The 22,811-nt window shown below is 35.2% G+C and overlaps 2 protein-coding genes across 9 annotated transcripts in view; one reads left to right on the plus strand and one right to left on the minus strand.

The window, feature by feature from the left end:
* Nucleotides 1–22,509, minus strand: part of LOC106875416 (diacylglycerol kinase delta) — a 173,604-nt gene extending 151,095 nt beyond the window's left edge. For 2 of the 5 annotated variants that reach the window (XM_014923541.3, XM_014923543.3), the window contains exon 1: nucleotides 8,252–8,813. In XM_014923541.3, the coding sequence (XP_014779027.1) occupies nucleotides 8,252–8,434 (183 nt within the window). In that variant the 5' untranslated portion in view covers nucleotides 8,435–8,813. Of the gene's footprint in view, nucleotides 1–8,251; nucleotides 8,814–9,803; nucleotides 9,991–22,274 lie in introns of those variants that run through there. The other 3 variants (XM_089337788.1, XM_089337787.1, XM_014923542.3) reach the window with 3 other exon arrangements.
* Nucleotides 1–22,811, plus strand: part of LOC106875417 (transcription initiation factor TFIID subunit 6) — a 72,785-nt gene that overhangs the window by 23,988 nt on the left and 25,986 nt on the right. The window contains exon 1 of one of the 4 annotated variants that reach the window (XM_014923548.3): nucleotides 8,719–8,950. The exons of 1 other annotated variant lie outside the window; for it this stretch is intronic. The gene's annotated coding sequence lies outside the window, so the exon portion shown is untranslated. Of the gene's footprint in view, nucleotides 1–8,718; nucleotides 8,951–16,192; nucleotides 16,451–21,727; nucleotides 21,977–22,811 lie in introns of those variants that run through there. 2 more of the 4 variants (XM_052974685.2, XM_014923547.2) reach the window with 2 other exon arrangements.

The following is a 22,811-nucleotide window of genomic DNA, read 5'->3' on the forward strand; positions in this document are numbered from 1 at the left end:
ACATATATACATATATATATATATAAAGATAGATAGATAGATAGATATATACAAGCTTCTTTCAGTTTCCATCTACCAAATCCATTCACAAGGCTTTGGTTGGCCTGAGGCGATAGTAAAAGACACTTGCCCAAAGTGCCATGCAGTGAGACTGAACCCAGAACCATCAGGTTGTAAAGCAAGCTCCTTACCACACAGCCAAACCTGCACCTGAGACACAAAAGCTTCAATTCCTCTAACTTTAACTGTCAGTTTTGGAGGGAACTCGTTTTTTTTTGGGGGGGGGGGGGGGAGTACCAGCTTCAAACATTCCCATATTTTCTGAGTGTCTTACCTAATAGTGCCTAAGCCAACGTGGAAGAAACAATTGAATGACTATTTTCTTTTTTTCTTCCTTTTTTAACTAGTCAAACATCCAGTAAGAGAAACAAGCTATCTAGAAATCATTTCACAACTTGTAACAAAGAAAACAATCACACAGGTTATTTACATCCTACTTTAGCTGTCAAAAGATTTTTTTCTAGATTGCAATAAAACTTTACTCTCATTTTTTAGTTCAAAACAGGATACAGAACAATAGCATTCTGCTGTGGTGTGATGTAGTGGTGGGGTGTTCATGAACGTTCTGTGATATATGTCTGGTAAGGTGTGGCTTTACGTACATGAACATGTGAATGCAATACGAGGCTTCTTTTGTACTAACTCTTGAATATAGCTTTGAGCCCTTCGTAAGTATATATATATATATATATATATATATATATATATATATATATATATATATATATATATATACACATATATATACACACACACACATATATATATACACACATACATATATATACACACATACATACATACATACATACATATATATTTATACATATACATAAAGTCAACATGAGATTCAAAGAATCTCCATATAGAAGACACTTAGTAGGGCTCAAATGATTCAAACTTAGACTCCAATGTCTTTGCAGGGGACCAATTCCACGGGGTAAAGAATGGCTACAAAAGGGACCTGGTTGAGAAGAAATGGAGGTAATTATGTGGATAAACAAATTAGATACATCAAATATAACAGTTTGCGTATAAAATCCAAAAGTCCAACAGATGTTTCTGGGGGCCCAGAGATCCACCATTATGTTGGTGGATGTAGTTCATCACAATATGCAACCTTAATGGAAGCAATCAACATTGGATAAGTTGAGTCTCCATCATCCCTGATTAGTTTGCATTACATACACACACACACACATATACATATATATATATATATATATATATATGTATACATACATACACACATATATATACACATACACACACATATACACATAGATACACACACACACACATATATGTTAAGTGCTTGTAGGATTGATTGTTGGCAAAATGAGGGGGTCAACATATGGTCCACACCTTGGTAGTTTCCAAACCAAATTTTAAAATTTAAAATATTGTTTTTAATTCACTTAAAGAAAATGTTTTCTTTTCATGATATCAGTTTATTCATCAATAAAAAAAACGTGTGTGTGTATATGTACATAATTTAATTTGTGTTCGTGGGAAGAACCATTTTAACAATGCATACTGCCTTAATTCTTCGAAACGCCGGAGTTTTAATGGTGGCAGCTGATGAAGGGGATGTTTCTATGTGGCCTGCTTGTTTGTTGCACCTTGTTTACCATTTTGTCCTTGTTCTTTTGCCACGTCATGTACCCAGTTATGTATCTATATGTACATGTAGATGAACGTATATACATACATGTACATATATATGCATATACTCATATATTGTGTATATATATATATATATATAATAGAAATATGTTACAAAAAGAAAATAGAAACTACACGTGGAAATGTAAGGGGAAAGTAAGAAGAAAATAAGTGAAAATGCACATTGGAAATCAAAAAAAAGTAAAGGCTTTTTATGAAAAGTAACGATAGATATATATACAATTAGATGAACTGAGGTAGGAAAAAAAATAATAAAAGTCATTGTTGGGAGTTGTTAAAGAGATTCAAAAGCATGTATATATATATATATATATATATATATATGTATATACACATACATATATATATATATATATATATATATATATATATGTATGTGTATATACATATATTCATATATATATACATATATATATATATACATACATATATTCATATATATATATATACATACATATATTCATATATATATATACATACATATATTCATATATATATATATACATACATATATTCATATATATATATATATACATATATATATTCATATATATATATATATACATATATATATATATATATATATATATATATACATACATATATTCATATATATATATATATATATATATATATACATACATATACATACATATATTCATATATATATATATATATATATATATATACATACATATATTCATATATATATATATATATATATACATACATATATTCATATATATATATACATATATATATATATACATACATATATATACATACATATATACATACATATATATACATACATATATATACATACATATATATACATACATATATATACATACATATATATATATATACATACATATATATATATATGTGTGTATGTATATCTATGTATATATAGCTTGGAAGGTTTCGGCAAACAAATCGAACCCAGTATTTATTTTTTCTTTTAATTTTGGTATACTTATTCTATTAGACTCTTTTGCCAAACCGCTAAGTTACAGAGACATAAACAAACCAACACCACTTGTCAAAATCAGTTGTGGTGAACAAAAACAAACACATATAAATACACATATATATACATATGATAGACTTTGTTCAGTTCTGCAAAATCCACTCACAAGACTTTGGTTGGCTCAGGCCTACAACACATGTGCGTGCGCATCTGTGTGTGTAGAGTGGTTGGCATTTAGAAGGGCATACAGCTGTAAAAAGCATACCAAAACTAACATCAGTTGTGCTAGTGCCACATAAAAAGCTTTCAGTCCACTCTGCAGGATGGTTGGTGTTAGGAAGGGCATCCAGCTGTAAAAGCCATGCCACAACTTTCATTGAAGCCTAATGCGGTCTTCTGCCTAGCCAGCTACTGTCAAACTTCCAATCCATGCCAGCATGGAAAGCAGACGTTAAATGATGATGATGATTTTACATAGAGGACAGGGTGCTTTTAATATGGTATCAACACCGTTGAGGTCTGCTTTGACATGAGTTTTACATCTGAATGCCTTTCCAGATACTAACCACTTTACAGAGTGGACTGGATGCTTTTTTACAAGGCACCAGCACCAGCAAAGTCACCAAGAAACTTCCAGTTGAATAAGTGCCAGGTTTTTAAAAAAAATTAAGTATTGGGGTCAAGTTGTTCAACTGAACACTTCAAGGTGGTGCCCCAGCATGGGCTGCAGTTTAATGACTGAAGCAAGTAAAAAGCAAAAGAATATATATTATACTTGCAGGCCCTTTAGAAATTGTAAACAACAATATCTATATGAACACTAATACAACGATGTAGTTTCAAATCCTTGGTTGTCTTTCAAAAATTATGATTATTTACTCATAAATTGGGAGTGGGTTGACCTAAATGAAATTACTGCTAACAAAGGAGAAATAATAGGATTGAGACAAGGGGAAGAAAGAGTATGTTTCTCACACAATCTGTGAGACATTGTAAGATATTGTGGATATTGTGATTGTATGAGAAAGGATAATGGTATTATTAGCAGAAAAAATAATGTATATTTATGTCATCATCATCATCATCATTTAATGACCATTTTCCATACTGACATGGCTTAGACAGTTTAACCTGAGCTAGTAAGCCAGAGAACTGCACCAAGCTCCAGTCGTCTGTTTTTGCTTGATTTCTATGGCTGGAAGCCCATCCTAATGCCAACTGCTTAACAGAGCATACTAAGCGTCTTTTGTGTATCACTAGCATGAATGCCCTTTTACATGTCATCAACATGCGTACCCTTTACGTATCACCAGCATGGATGCCTTATGTGTCACTGACACTTTACATTCCACTGGCACAAGTGCCTCTTATATGTCACTGGCACAGGTGCTTTTTACATGTCACCAACACTGGCCACCAGCTGGAAGTGTCTTCTCAAGCACAGCAAATCGCCAGAAGTCATGGTCACTTGTCATCACCTCTGTGAGGCAACAACCAAAGATCATATTTCACCACCTTGTTCCATGTCTTCCTGGGTCTACCTCTTCCACAGGTTCCCTCAGATATACATATACATATTCCATTTCATATATCAGAGAGTGTAGACTTTAGCAGTTGTTTTTCTGTAGTAAATATTACATACTCCAAACTAATTTATAAGAAGCTTTTTCTATTTTACTATGTATATAAATATCACTTAAAATATTTACTGAATATGGTGATAACAGTGTTGTTGATGATGTTTCAATAATGATGATGACAATGATTATGATGACAAAAATAACTCAGCACTTCAACAAAAGACACTTTTAGAATAAGTACCAAGCTTATTAAATGAATACTGGAATGGATCTGTTCAACTAAACCATTCAAGGGAGTGCCCCAGCATAGCCACAGTTCAAAAACAAGTAAAAGATAAAATCAGATCAATATGTCAACCACTCAGCTTCAACACCTGCACAAGAACACCCTTACTCACCTTTCTAGCAATCAGATCTGTTAACTCATTCATTAATGTCCACATAACCTCAGACTGAACAGATGCTGTGATTAGGAAATGCCCATGTGTATGTGGTGTTGTGAAGGCATATGGTTAGGGTGTTGCATTCATGATCATAATGTCATGGGTTCAATTCCTGGCTCAGGCAATATGTTGTGTCTTTGAACAAAGTATTTCATTTCCCCATTGTTCCAGTCTTCTCAGCTAAAAACAGTACCAGCTGAGTGCTGGTGCACCCTTTTCTCCCTTTAGCCATCACATTCCAAATGTTCTACTGCATTAAGTGTAAGGGACTGAGAGGATATCTATGTCTTCTTGCAACTAAATAGGCATCTACAGCAATTAGCAAAATTGTATGACTTGGAAGCATGTCATGACCTGGAATTTGAACTCAGTTTGTAAAGACTATATATAATATATATATATATGTATATATAATATATATATATATAATATGTATATATAATATACATATATATAATATACATAATATGTATATATAATATACATATATATAATATACATAATATGTATATATAATATACATATATATAATATACATAATATGTATATATAATATACATATATATAATATATATATATAGATATAAGATATATATAATATATAAAATATATAATATAAAATATATATATACATTATATATATATATATATATATATATATATATATATTATAAATATATATATATATTATAAAATATATATATGTATAATATATATAATATAAAACATATATAATATATGGATCTTTACCCTTTTGGCCGGCAGATTTTAAAAATAATTTTACATGTTGATCTTAACCGATGAGCATGTAAACTTTTTAATGTTCTTTGTCCTGAAAATATTTCACGCAAGGTCTTCAAAATGGAAACTTATAAATTCTTTTATTTGTATTGAGTATAAGTTGAGACAATCGTAGGCAATATTAATTAATAAATGTATATTCATTAAATCTCTCCATTTTCTCATTTTATTGTATATATATGTATATACATACATACATATAAAGAAATAACAACAGATACGACCAGACATACAAGAAACTTACAAAACGTTACTATTGAGAATCTTAGGGACATGATGTTATTTCTTATCCAGTACCCACAACATATCTAATTTCCCTACTTGAAACTTCCATGGGCGACCACCGAGTTACAGATCGTATTCTGCGTTCATGTTTACATACGTGTGGATGGAACTAAAGTGTACATACATTTAAAAGGAATGACTCAACTTCATAAAAGAAATTATAAAAATTGACGGTTTGAGTTCAGTATCGATTGAGTTATCAATGTATTTATGCAGGTATGAGGGGAGGGGTATTGCGTGCTTGTCGGTGGGGGGGGGGGGAGAGAAAAAATAGACCAGGAAGCGGTGGCTACGCATACAATAACACAGTGAAGTGTTTGTAGAAATTAGAAAATGTTTGTAAGACGACGAGGACGGAAAAAGAAATAGATGAAAGCATAAGGAGGTGGGGGAAGATTGGTGTGCGCGGGGGGGGGGGGGCAATCTATTCACTGATTTATTTACACATTATATTACGTCTGTGTCTATGTCTACATTGTGGTTATTTCGTGTCTGTACGTCTGTATACATCTGAGTGCGGGTCCATCTATGAGTACATCCCTACATCCATCTGTGTGCGTGTGTAACTTAATTGCCAAACCTGTGTCTCACTGCGTGTAAAAGTTTGTACAGATATCTTTATCCGTGACTGTGTTTGTGTATGTTTGATTGTTAGTGTTGGGACTGTTGTTTTTTCTCACAAACCAAATAGTTTACTTTGTTTATGGACCTATTTTTGGAAGACTGACAAATACATAGAACCCACTTCGTTTTCCTCTCTATAATGTAGGGGATAGTGTCAAGTGAACAAGAGGGCGGGCGAATCTCATCAAATAAACTGTTACATACACACACACTATGTCAAACGCATACATAACTACACATTTAGAACTCTTATTTTCCAAGACTGAAAAATGTACTGAAAAATTTGGAGTGGAGACAATCCCAATAGCCAGAAGTTACTCAGTGGGGATGGCCACCACTCCGTATTAATAACAGTATCTTGTCCCATAATTACTACAATCATTGTGACGATATTGTTATTACTAGTATCAAGTTTAAAATATAAAAACGTATATAAATAAAGTTTTCAAACTGTACATACATATGCGTACGATTGGTGTGACAGACACCATCGTACCACACCCGTCCAAATATCAGTCAATCACCCATGTGTATTATATATATATATATGCGCGTGTACGTGTTTTCTCAACGAATTATTGTAATGAGGAAAGAATGTACAGCATCACAATTTCGGTGTAAGTCTCTGATGGGGGGTGGGGGTGGGGGGCTTTTGAAAACAAGATATTCGGATATTTGGAGCTTTTGAAGACTCACGCACAACACAAATACGTGATACGCTTAAGCAAAATAGCTACACAAACATTCATATCATACACTTATACAAAGACAACAATAATGATGCATGGTTCCTTTTAGCAAGGTACACGGCGATGTTTTGTTAAAGAGAAGGTCCAGTAAAACACATCGACCCGAATACTGTGTGTTTACACACATTAAACCCACAAGGGTCGATCCCGGTGTGAAACTAAACTCACAAACACTGCACGAAGAATATAGACCGGCTTTCTGATGACTACGCCAGGAAGTGACAACATTCCACTATATATATATATATATATATATATATATATATATATATAGTTCAAAAACACAATAACAAATATATATATATATATTGTGCGTATGTGTCCGTGTGTTTGTGTGTGTGTGTTTTCACAATATTAGTAAAAATTGTAAATACATAAGTTAATAAAATGGTTTAGAGACATATAGATAGTTAAACGTGAATATAAAAGCCGTCTAGTGCTAATGGCTGGCTAGTTGGTTGAATAATGTAATATAGATTTGATTATTGACAGTCTAGCAGCGGCGGCGGATGACGGATGGACATTTCCAGTCTTCATGGGCCAGATTAGGAAGACTGAGAACGGTCTTGAAAATGTGGATTAGTGATGGTGCTCGTTGCATCGTCTTCCACCTGGGATTAACGCGTAGAAGAGAGGACGTCCCATAACAAAAATATCTTATATTAGAGAAGAATGAAGTACGATGTATGTAGTATGAAAGTAGATAGGTGTATGTGCGGCTGTACGTGTGGAATGGGTTAGTGGTGCGACTCAAATACGGACCGAGGGTGTAATTCACACGGGTGCATCAGTAAAATAAACTAAAGAATAAGACAGGTACAAATCTAACATGGATATAGAGGTTTAAAAACAAACAGGACAAAAAAAAAATAATAAAGAGAAAGCTCATCCCTGTAGAATGTTTATCAATGTGGGGATAGAACGATAGTGTTGATGGTGATATCGTATGTCACATACATAGAGACAAAGATAATGAGAGAGAGAGGCAAACAAGTGACAGGCTAATAACAAAGAGAGATGGAGATGTAGCGAGAGAGGCGGTCAACTCACCGTAGTTTTAATTTCTTTGTTGGTCGATATCCTACGATGAAAAGCTTTTGCAGGTTCTGTATCTATGTCGCTGTCAGAGGAATACTCGTCTTGTGTTGGGCCACCATCACCTTGCATAAATTCCTTGTCCCTGCTCTCCTCCGGCCCAGCTCCCCTCCACTGACTGCAACTGCTAGCCGCCATCTTGCTCCTCCTTCGCAGCCCGTCTTCCTCCTACCCCTTCACACCGCTTCTCTTGCTGAGACCGAGGTCAAAGGTTGTATCTATAACTTGCGTGTCAGAGTTCATAGAGTATCACAGAAGTAAATGTTGATTTAAACTCACGACGTCTTTTTTCTTTTTTTCTTTGTATATTATTGTTGCAAATTACTGAAACGACGACAACATAAGACAATGTAAATAGATTTCTATTGATACATCAATACACACACACACACGCACGCATATGTATCTTTTAAACAGAATTTGTGATGAAAAAGCAGAAGCGATGGTAAAACGAATTTCAAATAGTCGTAGTAAAAAATATCTTTCAGTCAAGCCTTATGTAGGAAATTGTTGATAATGAATACCATGGTAACCCAATTCTCATTGAGAAATGAATGTTTACAGTTCGGCGAGTATTTACTGCTATTACATCATCACTGTTACTTCATGGTTAAATTACTTCTGTCCCAATTAGTAAGGAAACTAAAATGACAGGTAATATTCCATTCAAGGACTGCATATATTTGTGTGTGTGTATGCATATATGTGTGTGTATATATGTGTATATACATATATATAGATAGATAGATATGTATGTATATATATATATATATATGTGTGTGTGTGTGTAAATATGTATACGAATATAATATATATATATATAATATATATAGGTATAGAGTCTGATCAGCTGTCCACAAAGCTGCAGCTTTAGTCAATGTCAAACCATTGGTCATCAGACTTTAACTTTATTGCTTTAAAACTTCACTGTTCTATACTTTAGACTGTGCTTCTTATTCAGATGGATATATGATACATTGAAAATATATATATATAAACACGCACACACACACACACACAAGGTAAGTAGGGTAAATCCCAGCTGTTTCCTCTTGAAACACATCTACTTATTCCATTATTACAATCCACTATGTTGTTGCAATTGTTGTTGTGTTGATGTAAGGGGCATATTAGAGTTGAAAATTCTGGAAATATTATTATATCATTTGCAGTTATTGTATAAGAAAAGAGGAAGTTGGAATTGGGAGGGTTATTTATTATTTACCATTACATATGTTTCATTTGCTAACAGGAATTACAAAGTTTTACATGTTAGATAAAAATGTAAGATATTTCCTTTTAGAAATTCTTCAGATAGAGAATCCAATAATAATGTATTATTGGATTCTCTTTTTGAAGAATTTCTAATTGGAAATCTCTTACATTTTCATCTAGCATATAAAACTTTTTAATTCCTATTAGCAAATGAAACATATGTAATAGTGAATAAATAATACCAAAACCTCTCATCCTAAATGTGGGCACAGTACTATGTTGAGGGCCTTACCTGAACCTTGGCCAGTCTCAGCTGCTGCAACTGGGGATGAAATATCTTCTTGCCCGACAGAAAAGAGTTAATCTTTGGGATGCACTAAAATGCTTTAAAAATGTAGAATACAAGCTAATCACCTACATAATCAGACTGTTCAAGAAGTAGTCATACCCAATAAATGGTGTAACAGCATCACTGTCAACTGCAAAGGAAATGCAATAGAGAAAGGAAATTACAGAGATATCAAATTGCTGGACCTAGTTATGAAAGTTATGGAGAGTTGAAGCTCAATTGATTAGAAATAGAATTAACCAAGATAAGACACTCTTCAGCTTTGTACCAGAAACAAATACTATTGATACTGTCTTCCTAGTGAAACAACTGAAAAAGTACTTAGCTAAGATTTAGCCACTGTACTTACAATTTGTCAACCTGTAAAAGGCTTTTCACAAGGTTCCATGGTCTATAATATGGTCATCACTTAGGTAGCTAGAAGTAGATGAATGGCTTGTGGAGGCAGTACAAACCATGCCCAGAGCAGCAATGAGGACAGCAGTGAATTTAATAGACATGTGTGATTGCACAGGGATTAATTCTCAGCCTCCTTCTATTTATCATTGCTTCCAGGTTATAACGGAGAGTTAAAGACCTGTTGTCCATTGCATCTCCTATCTGATAATGATCCAGAAAACATTGACAGACAATAAATGTAGGCTGTGCAAGACAAAGACTGAAGATATCAACCACATTATTGCCAACTCTGAGATGTCTTCCAGATACTATCTTCCCATGAGGCATGATGCAGTGGCCAGAACATCCTGGAACAAAATGATAAAAAAAAGAATACACCTACAGACAAAATTGACCATATTGACACTGATTGGTCAAAACTGATTGGTGGAAGTTAAAAATTTAAATAGTCACCAAGTTAAAACACAACCAGCCACATATTGTTGTGTGGGAAAAGATCTGTTCTGTTGTGGAAATCAGCTGCTTTTGGACACCAATGTTGTTAGAAAAATACAAGAGAAAGAGGACATCTATGGACCATTGATAAGGAGTTTGCAAATTCAGTACCCAAGATACACTTTCAGCTTCATACCTGTTATAATTGGAGCAACAGGATACATACCAACCCATCTGGAGTAAAGTATGACTGAACTTGGAATCTTAGGGAGAGAATGCAAGTCCTTAATCCATAAGCCACAAATCTGGGACTACGAAAATCTTCAAGACCTTCTTAAGATTTAGAGTGTGATGGTTAAAACAAGACACCTTCCTTCACAACCTTGCTGCTTCGGAGGTGGCCAGTCAAAATTTATTCTAAATTTAAAAGAGAAAAAGAACATATGTACGTACATACATACATACATACATGCATGCATGACAGGCTTCCAACCAAATTCACTCACAAGGCATTGATCAGCTTGGGGATATAGTAGAAGGCATACGCCCAATGTGCCATGCAGTAGGACAGAACCCACAATCACATAGTTGCAAAGTGAGCTTCTTAACCACACAGCCATGCCTGCCATAAACAACGTTATATTAATTTAGCATTAATATCTTTAGAATCAACACGAAGGAAAATAAATGTAGCAAAAGCAATGAGAAATATGGTGAAGAATTTTTCAACCCCAAAAACCAATTTCCTAACTGGAATCCTTAAATTTCTCTCTTGGAATCCTGCATATGATTAAACATAAAGAACTGAATGAATAAATAATTAAATAAATAACGAAATAAATAAATAAAACAAGGCTAGGTTGCAGGGTGTGGGAAGCCCGAAAACTTTATCTATTCAGTGAGGATCAGTACACACCCAATCACTCATCACCACCACACATCATCCTTCATCTCACACACACACACACACACACCTCCCAACAGAATAATAGCAAATTTTTTTTCATGATTCATTACTATTATCTCTCTTTTCAATCTCAGCTCTTAAACCCCACCTTACCTTCCATCTTGATCAAAAGATTCTCCACAGAAAATATTGCCCTCCCCACTCCATGGACAACTACACACCTACCAAAAGAGAAAGAAAAAATAATGGAGAATGGATCTAATCACTCTTTTACACACATAAACTCTCTCTCTCTCTCTATCTCACACACACACACACACACATTGTCACTTGAAACAACAATAGGGACTGATTTTACTACCATTAAAATACCACCTCTCTCCCCTCTCCCTCACACACACACACACACACACATAAAAGCACTTCAATCTGTTGTAGAAAGATAGCATGCTTGATGGGGGAGTCTGTGGCACTGCATAGAGTGTAGTGGTGAGGGGGGAGTCAAAATACATTATGTATCCAATTGTATGGTGAGGTGGAGTGGTTTTGACAGAGTTGGTGATGTTAATGGTCTTGGTAGTAAATTTCATGTAAATGATAATTAGGTTTGCACAGGTGAATCATATAAACCATCAGATTCTTCCCAGTTGCTATCTTTCCACCCCTCTCTCTTTCTACTCTACATGTCTCTCTCTCCCTCTCTCTTTCTTTCACACACACACAGTGCTGTATTTATTATTACTTTGTATGTGCAGCTTAATGGCAAAATCTTTAGAGCAGTGATAAAAACGCCTTGTTTTGGCTCTTTACATGCTGAGTTCAAATACCATCATGATCAACTTTGCTTTTCATCCTTTGGGGTTCATAACATGAAGTACAAGTTATAAACTGGAATTGATTTAATTAACTCCTCAGAACTGCTAGCCTTGTGCAGAAATCAAAAATTACAACTGTAGTCATGGCTGTTGCCAGTGTCATGTAATGGCACCTGTGCCAGTGGCACGTTAAAGGCACCCATTATACTCTCAGACTAGTTGGTGTTAGGAGGGACATCCAGCTGTAGAAACCATGCCAAATCAGACTGGAACCTGGTGCAGCTCTCTGGCTTACCAGTTCCAGTCAAACCATCTAACCCATGCCAGCATGGAAAGCAGACGTTAAATGGTGGTAATGATGATGATGATGAATAGTGGTTTGGGACAATTGTTAGACCTTTAGGCAAAATGCCTATTTGTTCCAGCTCTTTACATACTGAATTCAAATCCAGCCAAGAATGAACTTTATTTTTCACCCTTTTGGTGTTGATTAGGTAAAATAAAGTTTTGGGGTAAATTTAATTGACTAATCCCTCCCATAAAATAAGTACCAGTTGTGTACTGGTGTTAGTGTGATCAACTTTACTCTTGGGTAGGGATATAAAAACTGCACTCATCTACCAAGCCATATCAAGTCAGTGTGGCAGAACAGGCTCATCAAACCAGCTCAAATTAACAGCCTCCACATCGAACCCTGGTTGGTGAAGTGAATATGCTGAAGTCTTCATCCTGCAGTAGACTGAACACAAGCAATCTAATCCAATCCAATCCAACACTTCCCACCAAAATTTCTTACCTTGCGTCTACATTAGACATTCTTTTATTTGTTTCAGTCTTTTGACTACGGCCATGCTGGAGCACCACCTTGAAGGGTTTCATCGAACAGATCAACCCCCAGGACTTATTCTTTGTAAGCCTACTACTGTTTCAATCAGTCTCTTTTGCCAAACTGCTAAGTTATGGGGACATAAACACACCAGCATTGGTTGTCAAGCAGTGGCAGGGGGGGGACAAACACAAACACACAATGGGCTCCTTTCAGGTTCCATTAACCAAATCCACTCACAAGGCTTTGGTCAGCCTAAGGCTTTAGTAGAAGACACTTGCTCAAGGTGCCATACAGTGGGACTGAACCCAGAAGCATGTGGTTTGGAGGCAAGCTTCTTACCACACAGCCATGAATGGTTATTCTATACACACCAACACCGATTATACTGGTATTCAAGTGAGTAAAATCAGGACGTGTTACATGTAATGTATTAGCACACGCTCAGGAAAGGAAAGAAAGATGGTTTAATGTTTCGAGCATAAACTCTTCTTCAGAAACAGAGATTCGAGATTCCATTATTTATAAGTTTCACAGGGTAATTTTGTTCTTGTAAGAAGCTTTTGAGTTCATCAAGTCTAATTTAGCATATTTGTGAGTCAGTTACTATGATGCAGCTGCATTTTGCCATATTGTATGGGTTGTTCCTTTTGATGTGTGAGGGGGTGACAAGAGTAGAAGTTTAAGTATTGGTGTGTGTCTGTGTTTTTGTAAAATGTGTCTGTTGTGACAGTGGAGTTGTGTATTTTGCTGTGAATATCTAGGAATGGTAGTTTATTGTAGCTGGTTTCTGTTTTGAATTTGATAGATGAGTGCAGTGTATTGAGGGTGTTGTGAAATGTTTGTAGGTCTTACTTTGGTCTATCGCAAAAAAGAAGCAGTCATCGAGGTAGTGCTTCCACTTCTTCACAATGTTTTCTTTGAAGTTGTGGTCAAAGGTTTTTCCTACTTCCTCATAAAGTCTGCCTTCTAGGTAACTCATGACTTGGTTGGCATATGAGAGTGCAAATTTTGTACCCATAGCCATGCCCTTTAACTGTTGGTATATCTTATAATAAGATCTGAAGATGTTTTCTTCTAGTACTAGACGAGTGGCTTTGGCAATGAAGGCTGTTTTGAAACGTTCATCTATACATCCTCTGTGTTTCTCTACCCAGTGTTTGACCACTTCCAGGCCTAAGGTATGCAGTATGTTGGTATAGAGGTTAGTGAAGTCAAAACTTGCAAGTATAGTACCTTAAGGGATGTGTTTGAGAAAGTTCATGTCATCCCATATATAACGGGGTATTAATAGGCATAAGGATTTGAAGAGTATGTCCAAGAGGCGACTCACTTGTTGTGTTGGGGCTTAGGGTCTAGCGACTATCAGTCTCATTTTGAGGTCTATGGGTCTTTGTATTTTTACATATTGACTCTTCTGTTCATTTATGGCCTTCTGTATCTCGGGACATTTGTGAATTTTGGGCAATCTGTAGAAATTGCTCTCTATGATTATGGAGTTGCATAGGTAGTCCTTTTCTTTATCTGTGAAGGAGTCCTGGTATTCATTAATAAATGTTCTGATTTTGTTCAGTGTTTTTTCCAGAAGTCTTGATTCTTCTTTATAGTATATTTGATCTGTTAAATTTCTAGTATTTTTTCTTTGTAGTAGTCTGTGTCCATAATTACTATCGCCCCCACCCTTGTTGGCTTCCTTTAGCATAATTGAATTGTCATTCTTTAGCCTTTGTAAAGCTTCCTTTTCTCCTTCATGAAGGTTCTGTTCGCATTTATGGGTACTGAGAGGGAATTTCAAGATTGTTTCTATATATGTATCTAGGTGTTATTGCTCCCCTTGTAGGGTGTGAAATGAGATCTTTTCTTACAATTGATTCGTCCTCTACATTCTTGTTGTTGAAGAAATCTATACGACAGAGGTGACGGTTGAAGTTCTCAATATCGGTTTTTAATTCTATGAGATTCGGAGTAGGTGTCAGGGTAAATTTGAAACCTTTTAGTAAGAAACTTATTTAATTTTCATTGAGGTCTCTATTTCATAAGTATATAATTTTACGGTCTCTGTGTTTTGTGGGTTCATTAGGAACTTCTGTTGTATTGGGTCTGGAGCGTGGTTGTGGCATTTTCTCCCTAAAAAAGGGGTTGTATTGTGATGTCTCTAATTTCTATTTCTAGGGTTCAATTTCTATTTCTGGGGTTTCAGTTGCTATTTCTGGGATTCGGGCTTCCTTGTGATTGAGGGAACAGTTCATGTTGTCTGTATATATTTCATTGTTCATAGTAGTTGTCTTCTTCCCATCTACGTTTGTTGCGTCATGTAGGATTGGTCTTCATATATTGTAGGTTTCTTGAGTTTTCATTATGATTTTTTATATTATAGTTTCTGTGTTGTTTGTTCCACACTTGTCTTTCGTCTCATGTGTTCATCCATCTAGGTCGTCCAGTATCATGGGTTAATGGTTGTCTGTATTTTGCTTGTCTTACATATGAAGGGATATATAAAATATCCCAGAAACAGCTGTAAGACCTTCTATTTATAAATGTAGTGAAATCTTTCAGAGCCTTAGATTTTTATCGCATTCTGTTAATCTTTTTATATATACACGTGCTGATATATGACCTACGTTGGACTCTTCATTCGCATAATCACCGAACCTGGAGCTTAACTATAGTCTGTCCATAGCACTTACTAAGCATTACCTGACACTTTTGAGATTTCTTGAAACCATTACCTCTCATAACCTATATATATATATATATATATATACTCACACACACATATATACATGCACATACACACATATATTATATTTACATATACATATATACACACACATATATTGTATGTGCCTATATGCACATGTGTGTTTACATATATATTATATATATATGTGAGTGTGTGCTTGATTTTATTACATAGGTGACAATAACTTAACACAATTAACAAATATACCACACCCTTCGTTTCATTGTTGATTTGAGGTTTGAATGAAACAGTATAGCTCTCAATTTCACACACACATGCACACGTACACACACACATGCACACCTAAACACAAAAAACCCACACACACATAAATGCAAACATATTCACTAGTGTACATACATTTTCTGAAAGGGATGGAGTGGTGGGGGTACAATTAGATTGCACAATTATAGGAGAACAGCTATAGCTGATCTTTCTTTCCATATATAGAAGTACATTTCCCTGGTAGGTATTTTTTGTTATATTTTTTGTTCTATTTTTTGTTCTATATATTTTATTTTTTATTTAAACTCCTGACAAAAGAGAATGAGAGAAAAAAGAGAATGAGAAAAAGAGAGAGAGAGAGAGAGAGAGAGAGAGAGACACTTAGCAACCAATGAAAAAAATTTATGACATCGAGAAATAATTCAAATATTTGAGCAATAAAATATGGTCATGTTATGATTTTTCACAATCTTTTTTTTTCCTTCCTGATATCTTTTGTTTTTTAGTCATTAAATCTGGTACACTTAATGAAGAAATCTCCTTGATAATGAGTGTATGATTCTTGCCATATTGAAATAACACAAAGGAGCCATTCGATTTTATAGTTTTCTATTGTCATGAGAGCTATATTATAAAAGTAGACCTGCAGACTTCAAGCAAGCTGTGTTTGCTTACAACTTGGTTTCAATTCCCAGTTGGAACCACTTGACTTCTTGTCCATAGTCAGTACCAATGCCATTGGGAAAATCATAAATGTCACTCCTTATTACCCTGCCCTTATAAATTTGAATGGTCTCTCATCTTCTCTCCCTTCCCTTCTCTCTCCTTCCACTCTCCCTTTTCCCTATCTTTCTTCCCATTTATACCCCTTTTCTCTGTAGAAATCTTTTCTCATTCATACATCAATAAAATCATTCAACAAAAATGATAAAGATAAAAAATTTTAAAATTACAGAGTGTACTGGGTGTATTTTATCAGGGTATTAGCGCTAAAATGGATGTCATGTCCTTGACTTGTGTGTTTTTTAAATGGCTTATAAACACTTTCCACACTGCAATTGATTTTGTTTCAGCACATGATCTCAGATCAGGTCACTTGCTATGCAAGTACATCTCCTTAATATATTTTATTAGTGGCCAGCATATAAAAAAACCTTTTAGTTAAAATACATTTATAGAGATATATAAAATACATTTATACAATTGTACCCTAAAGAATTATATATCTCTATTAAGGATATATATATATATATATATATATATATATATATCTTTAATCTTTTATTTGTTTCAGTCATCAACCCCAATATTTATTTTTTTAAAAAAGCCTGGTACGTATTCTATCAGTCACTTTTGCCGAACTGCTCAGTTACAGGCACATAAACACATCGACACCAGTTGTCAAGCAGTGGTGGTAGACAAACACAAACACAAATACATGCATACAGGCACTTACACACACACATGCATACACACAAATACATATGTACTACATGTGTGTATATATATATATATAGATGTAGGCATGGCTGTGTGGCAAGAATCTTGCTTCACAAGCAAATGGTTCCAGTCCCATTGCACAGCACCTTGTGCAAGTGTCTTCTACTATAGCCTCGGGCTGACCAAATCCTTGTGAGTGGATTTGGTAGATGGAAACTGAAAGAAGACCCTCGTATATATATGTATATATCTATGTGTGTATGTCTTTGTGTCTGTATTTGTCCCTCCATCACTGCTTGACAACCAGTGTTGGTGGGTTTTCATCCCCATAATTTAGCTGTTCAGCAAAAGAGTTGACTAGAATAAGGACCAAACTTAACAAAATAAGTCCTTGGGTCAATTTGTTCAACTAAAATCCTTCAAGACAGTGCTCCAGCATGACCACAGTCAAATGATTGAAACAAAAGAAAAGAATATATATATACGATGGGCTTCTTTCAGTTCTGTCTTCCAAATCCACTCACAATTTATATAGAGCAAGTAATAACACATTTGCACAGCTTCTTAACAATACCATTACACAAACATACAGGAAGGCTTCTCCTCAAACTTATGATAGTGTTTAACATGAGGCCAGAGATATAGTGATTAAACTAGGCATAGAAAGTAAGGTAGAGACACTTGCAAAGAAAGAGGCCCTCATATCAATCAAGTATCATAAACCACACTTGGCCTCTAACCCCATGTGCTGGTTGATAAACCCTGCAAAGTCTGAGATTGGACAGGTGAGCAAATGGCTAATCAGGAAGATCAGCAACGGTGTTCAAAATGCCTCTGACTTTTCCCTGAGGTCATTACATGGTTTAAAACCAGTAGCGGAAGGGGTAGAGCTAGGTTTACCCAATTTGATATAATGCATTTCTACCCATCTATATCAAACGAGCTCCTTTTTAAGGCATTGGACCTTGCTAGGGCTTACACTGAAGTCAGTGACAAGGACATACACATTATCATGCACACCAGAAGAACCCTACTCTTCAGTAAGGGGTTGGCCTGGGCCAAGAGAACTGATCCAGCAGGCTCCTTCAACATGGCAATGGGTGCCTTCGACAGTGCTGATGTGTGTGAGCTTGTCGGTTTCTTCATCCTAAATGTATTCAAAAGGAAATTCCCTTCAACTCACTTTGGCCTCTACAGGGATAATACGCAGGTAATAACAAGAGGGGTAAATGGCCATATGCTAAGTAGGCTTAGAAAGGACCTTACCAGCACCATTAACTCCCTTACACTGAAGATCACAATAGAAACCAACCTGAAAATGGTGGATTTCCTTGATGTGATCCTGGACTTGGAATCTGGTGTCTATAGAACCTTTACGAAGCCAAACAAGAAGCTATCAGACATTAACACAGGTTCCTGTCATCCAGCCATAGTGTTCAAGAACCTGATAAAGTGTTCCAGCAGTAGCATTTCCAGCTTATCTTCAAGCAAAGAGATTTTTGATGCTGCTGTCCTGTAGTACAATGAGGCACTGGCTGCTAGCAGTTTCAAGGACAGGATTAGTTACGGGTCAGAACCTAACCCCTCCAAGCGAGGTGACACCAGAAAGTGTTGTGGTTCACACCACCCTTTTCTTTAAATGTTAAGACCCAAGCAGCTAAGATTTTTCTTAGCTTAGTTGATAATCACTTCCCCTATACAAATAGATTTAGCAAAATATTGAATAAGCATACCCTGAGAATCATCTTTAGCTGTGCACTGAATGTAAAAAGGATTTTAGAAAGTAGGCCCACACCCAAGACAGAGGCAGGGTGCTCATATAGGTGGAGGTAGGAAAATCACTAAAGCCTGGATATTAAAAGTAATTCAAGGGAGGTAACGTCGGATCTAGTTATAAAAAGTTACTTCCCAAATAAGTAACAGCATCGAAACTTCAAGTTTACCAGTAAACCACAAAAATTGCACGACATTCACATTAACGTTTGCAGTTTCTTTTGTTTACAACCCCACCTTCAACTGACACACATATACACATACAGTGGTGTATCTGTTGATATGTGAAAAAACGAATTGCAGCCTTATATTTAATACACATATATTAATCTTCGCTGTGAAAACAGACATCCACCAATAAACCACATTAATCTTAGCAACTTGGAAAGATGAAAATGTTTCAGATTTCAGTGAAGCCAAAATTACTTTGCACTCTACTGCTATGTATAGTTGACGAAAAGGCCAACTACCACAGAACATCATCATCATTGTCGTCGTATTTGTTACCATTTGACGTCTATTTTCTATGCTGGCATGGGTTGGGGAAATCATTTCTTATTTGGAATTACAGTCTATATAGATGTATTGGAAGACTCCATCTCGCCCTCTCATTCTATTTTCTTGAAGTTTCTATGGCTAGTTGCCCTTCTAAATGCAACCATGTTTCAGAGTGTACCATGGCCTTAGCACTAAAGAGATTGTTGTCCTCAGCATGACCAATTCTCAGATGACATTAGCATTCTGTTTTCTTTTCTGCTAACTAAAAACTTTTGTTTTTGGTAATTTAACTTTTAGATATCTCAATTTTTGACCTTGCTTCCATGTTTAGAGCTTGTCCTTCAAGTCTTGAACTAATTTGGATATAAAAACTACATTGTCGTACGGGTAACCTGTTGTGGCCTGGCAAACTATGATAAATAACAGGTGGAGAACGAAGCCCTGGTGGACACCTATCTGCACACTGACACTAAATTCCTCAATTAATTGTTAACTTTCATTGTACATGGCTTGTATGGCTATTGTAATTCATTGCACTGCCCCACTATTTTTCTTAGTGACCACCGGATGATGGAAAGAGGAACTGTGTTGAAGAACTTCTCTAAATCAATGAATGCTAGATATAATGGTTTGATTTCAGTAAGTTTCATAATGGGGTGACCCTTACGAAGTTTCATTAAAGCAAGATGTCGCTAATTATTTTACACAAAATAATCTAAAATTTAAATCAATTAAAAACAAATTAACATGTATCATATTTATACAATGCATGATCAATTTTTAAATTTAGAATATTTATGTTCTGTATTTAGTGAGACGCATTAAGTTTTCTTCATGAATTTTGAGGAGAGCCTTCTGAAGAACTCTGTGTAAGCTTGTAACGTTATACATTGCAAACTAAACATATAACTCAGGACACAGATGAAGGAAATAGACGAATCTCTATCGGTAAAAGATGCAGTTTATTCGATCAACTGAATTACTTGCTCATTTAATTAACGTTTAAATGGCTTAGTATTTCACAGGGACGTGTATGCTTAGAGTATTTCTCAGAATTGGTGCGACACCATGTGCGGAAGAGCTGTACTTTTGAATCCATCCAACTGTTTTCTATACAATATTCGTCTACCTAATTTCACTCACAAGATATAGCCGAGGTTGTAGAAAATGGCATCTGCCTAAGATGACAAGCTATATGGTCGAATCTGAGACTTTGCAGTTGTGAAACGAACTTGCTAACCATTCGACTATACTTTACCTACATGTTGAATAATGTAGTCTGAGATAAACTATATTTTTTTAAAAAGTGGGAGATAGTCACAGGTGGAACACCTTTTATCACAGATTTACTTAATTCAGGGCAGTTTAAGAACTAAATAACAACACTTGTTATTGAAATTATCAATATTCTTCAGAGAAAATTTATATATAGCTAGCACAAACACGAATTATAATGAATCAAGAACATCTTCCTGTAAACTGTAGAATTGTCATCAACACAGTCATGAAAGTGTAGCCGATGGATAGGCAGAATCAGTAGAGCAAAAAAAACAAAATGCTGTGCGGTATTTAATACGGACTCTCGCGTTGTTCAAATGAAGCCATAGTCGACAAAATAAATAACCAATCTAGTATTGGGATTGGTTTATATTCCTATAATTGATCCGAAACGTGAATGGGGTTATAACTGAAGACAGAAGGCGAAAATGCTAGCGGTTAATTATCCGACAACCAGCCTCGTTGTGATTATGGTTTCTCCACCGTCGCCCTCACATCTATAACACATTACACAGGGGATGCATTTTCATCTTACACCGTATCGCCTTTAATCTGTAAACTATCAGTTTTTAGCTTGGGATATTTTGATTTCTTCTTTAGTTGCCTAAATGTTGATTTTAACGCTATAATGACCTGTATGATGAGTCTTTTTAAGGAGCTTTAATTTGGTATAATTGTTGTAGTCATTATTTATATATGATAGTTTACACTAATTAAGCCGAGCGCTAGCTTTTGCTTGACACAAACATTGAAGCTTTTTTTCATCTGCAACATTTGGTAAGTCACTATCCTAAAAACTTTCTTTGAACGTTTTTAAAATATATCTAACACATAAACGGAGCATGAAAGATTGCTTGGAAATACATGGCGTATTTTATAAATATTCATAGTTAAAATTTCTTGAAAGCATGAAATTGTTAGCAGCTCTTTCGGTTGTGTATTAGATTGATATTTATGTCTCACTGGATGGAGTACTTTTTTGTTGATTCTACCTATATTGGAGGTAATCTTCCAGTTTCGAGAGGTAATAGAAATAAATAAAAAAATATTCAAGGGAAATAACTGAACGACTTACCAGTATTATCCGTACTGCTTTTTCTCTAAAACAGCATGCGACGGAATTTTTTTTTATAAAAGTTTAAAATGTTTTTTTCTTTTTACAAACAGCATGCGATGAAATTTTTTTTTATAAAAGTTTAGGGTTAGATGTTGTGCAGCCGGTCTTCCACGAGGCATTTTCGATTTCTCATAAGAAACTATGATATTCAATCACGCGTGTGACTTACATATAACGTCAGTTAACGTCAATCAAATCACGTGATTTATTTATAAACAAAGTACGGATAATACTGGTAAGACGATCAGTTATTTCCCTTGTATTTTATTTACTTTTTTAACCTCTCGAAACTGGAAGATTACCATATATATATATATATATATATATATAATGTGTGTGCACGCTCTTGGATGTTTTCTCGCGTTCATGTAGTTTTTTTCTTTCCCCCATATAAATAGAACTACACAATATCAAATCCATGAAAAGGGCTTTACTTTTAAATCTGGTCTATGCGAGACAACAACCAATAAAATTCGTACACACACATGATAAGTT

The sequence above is a fragment of the Octopus bimaculoides genome, chromosome 19 (genome assembly GCF_046866305.1).
Source record: "Octopus bimaculoides isolate indiv1 chromosome 19, ASM4686630v1, whole genome shotgun sequence".
Classification (NCBI taxonomy): domain Eukaryota; kingdom Metazoa; phylum Mollusca; class Cephalopoda; order Octopoda; family Octopodidae; genus Octopus; species Octopus bimaculoides.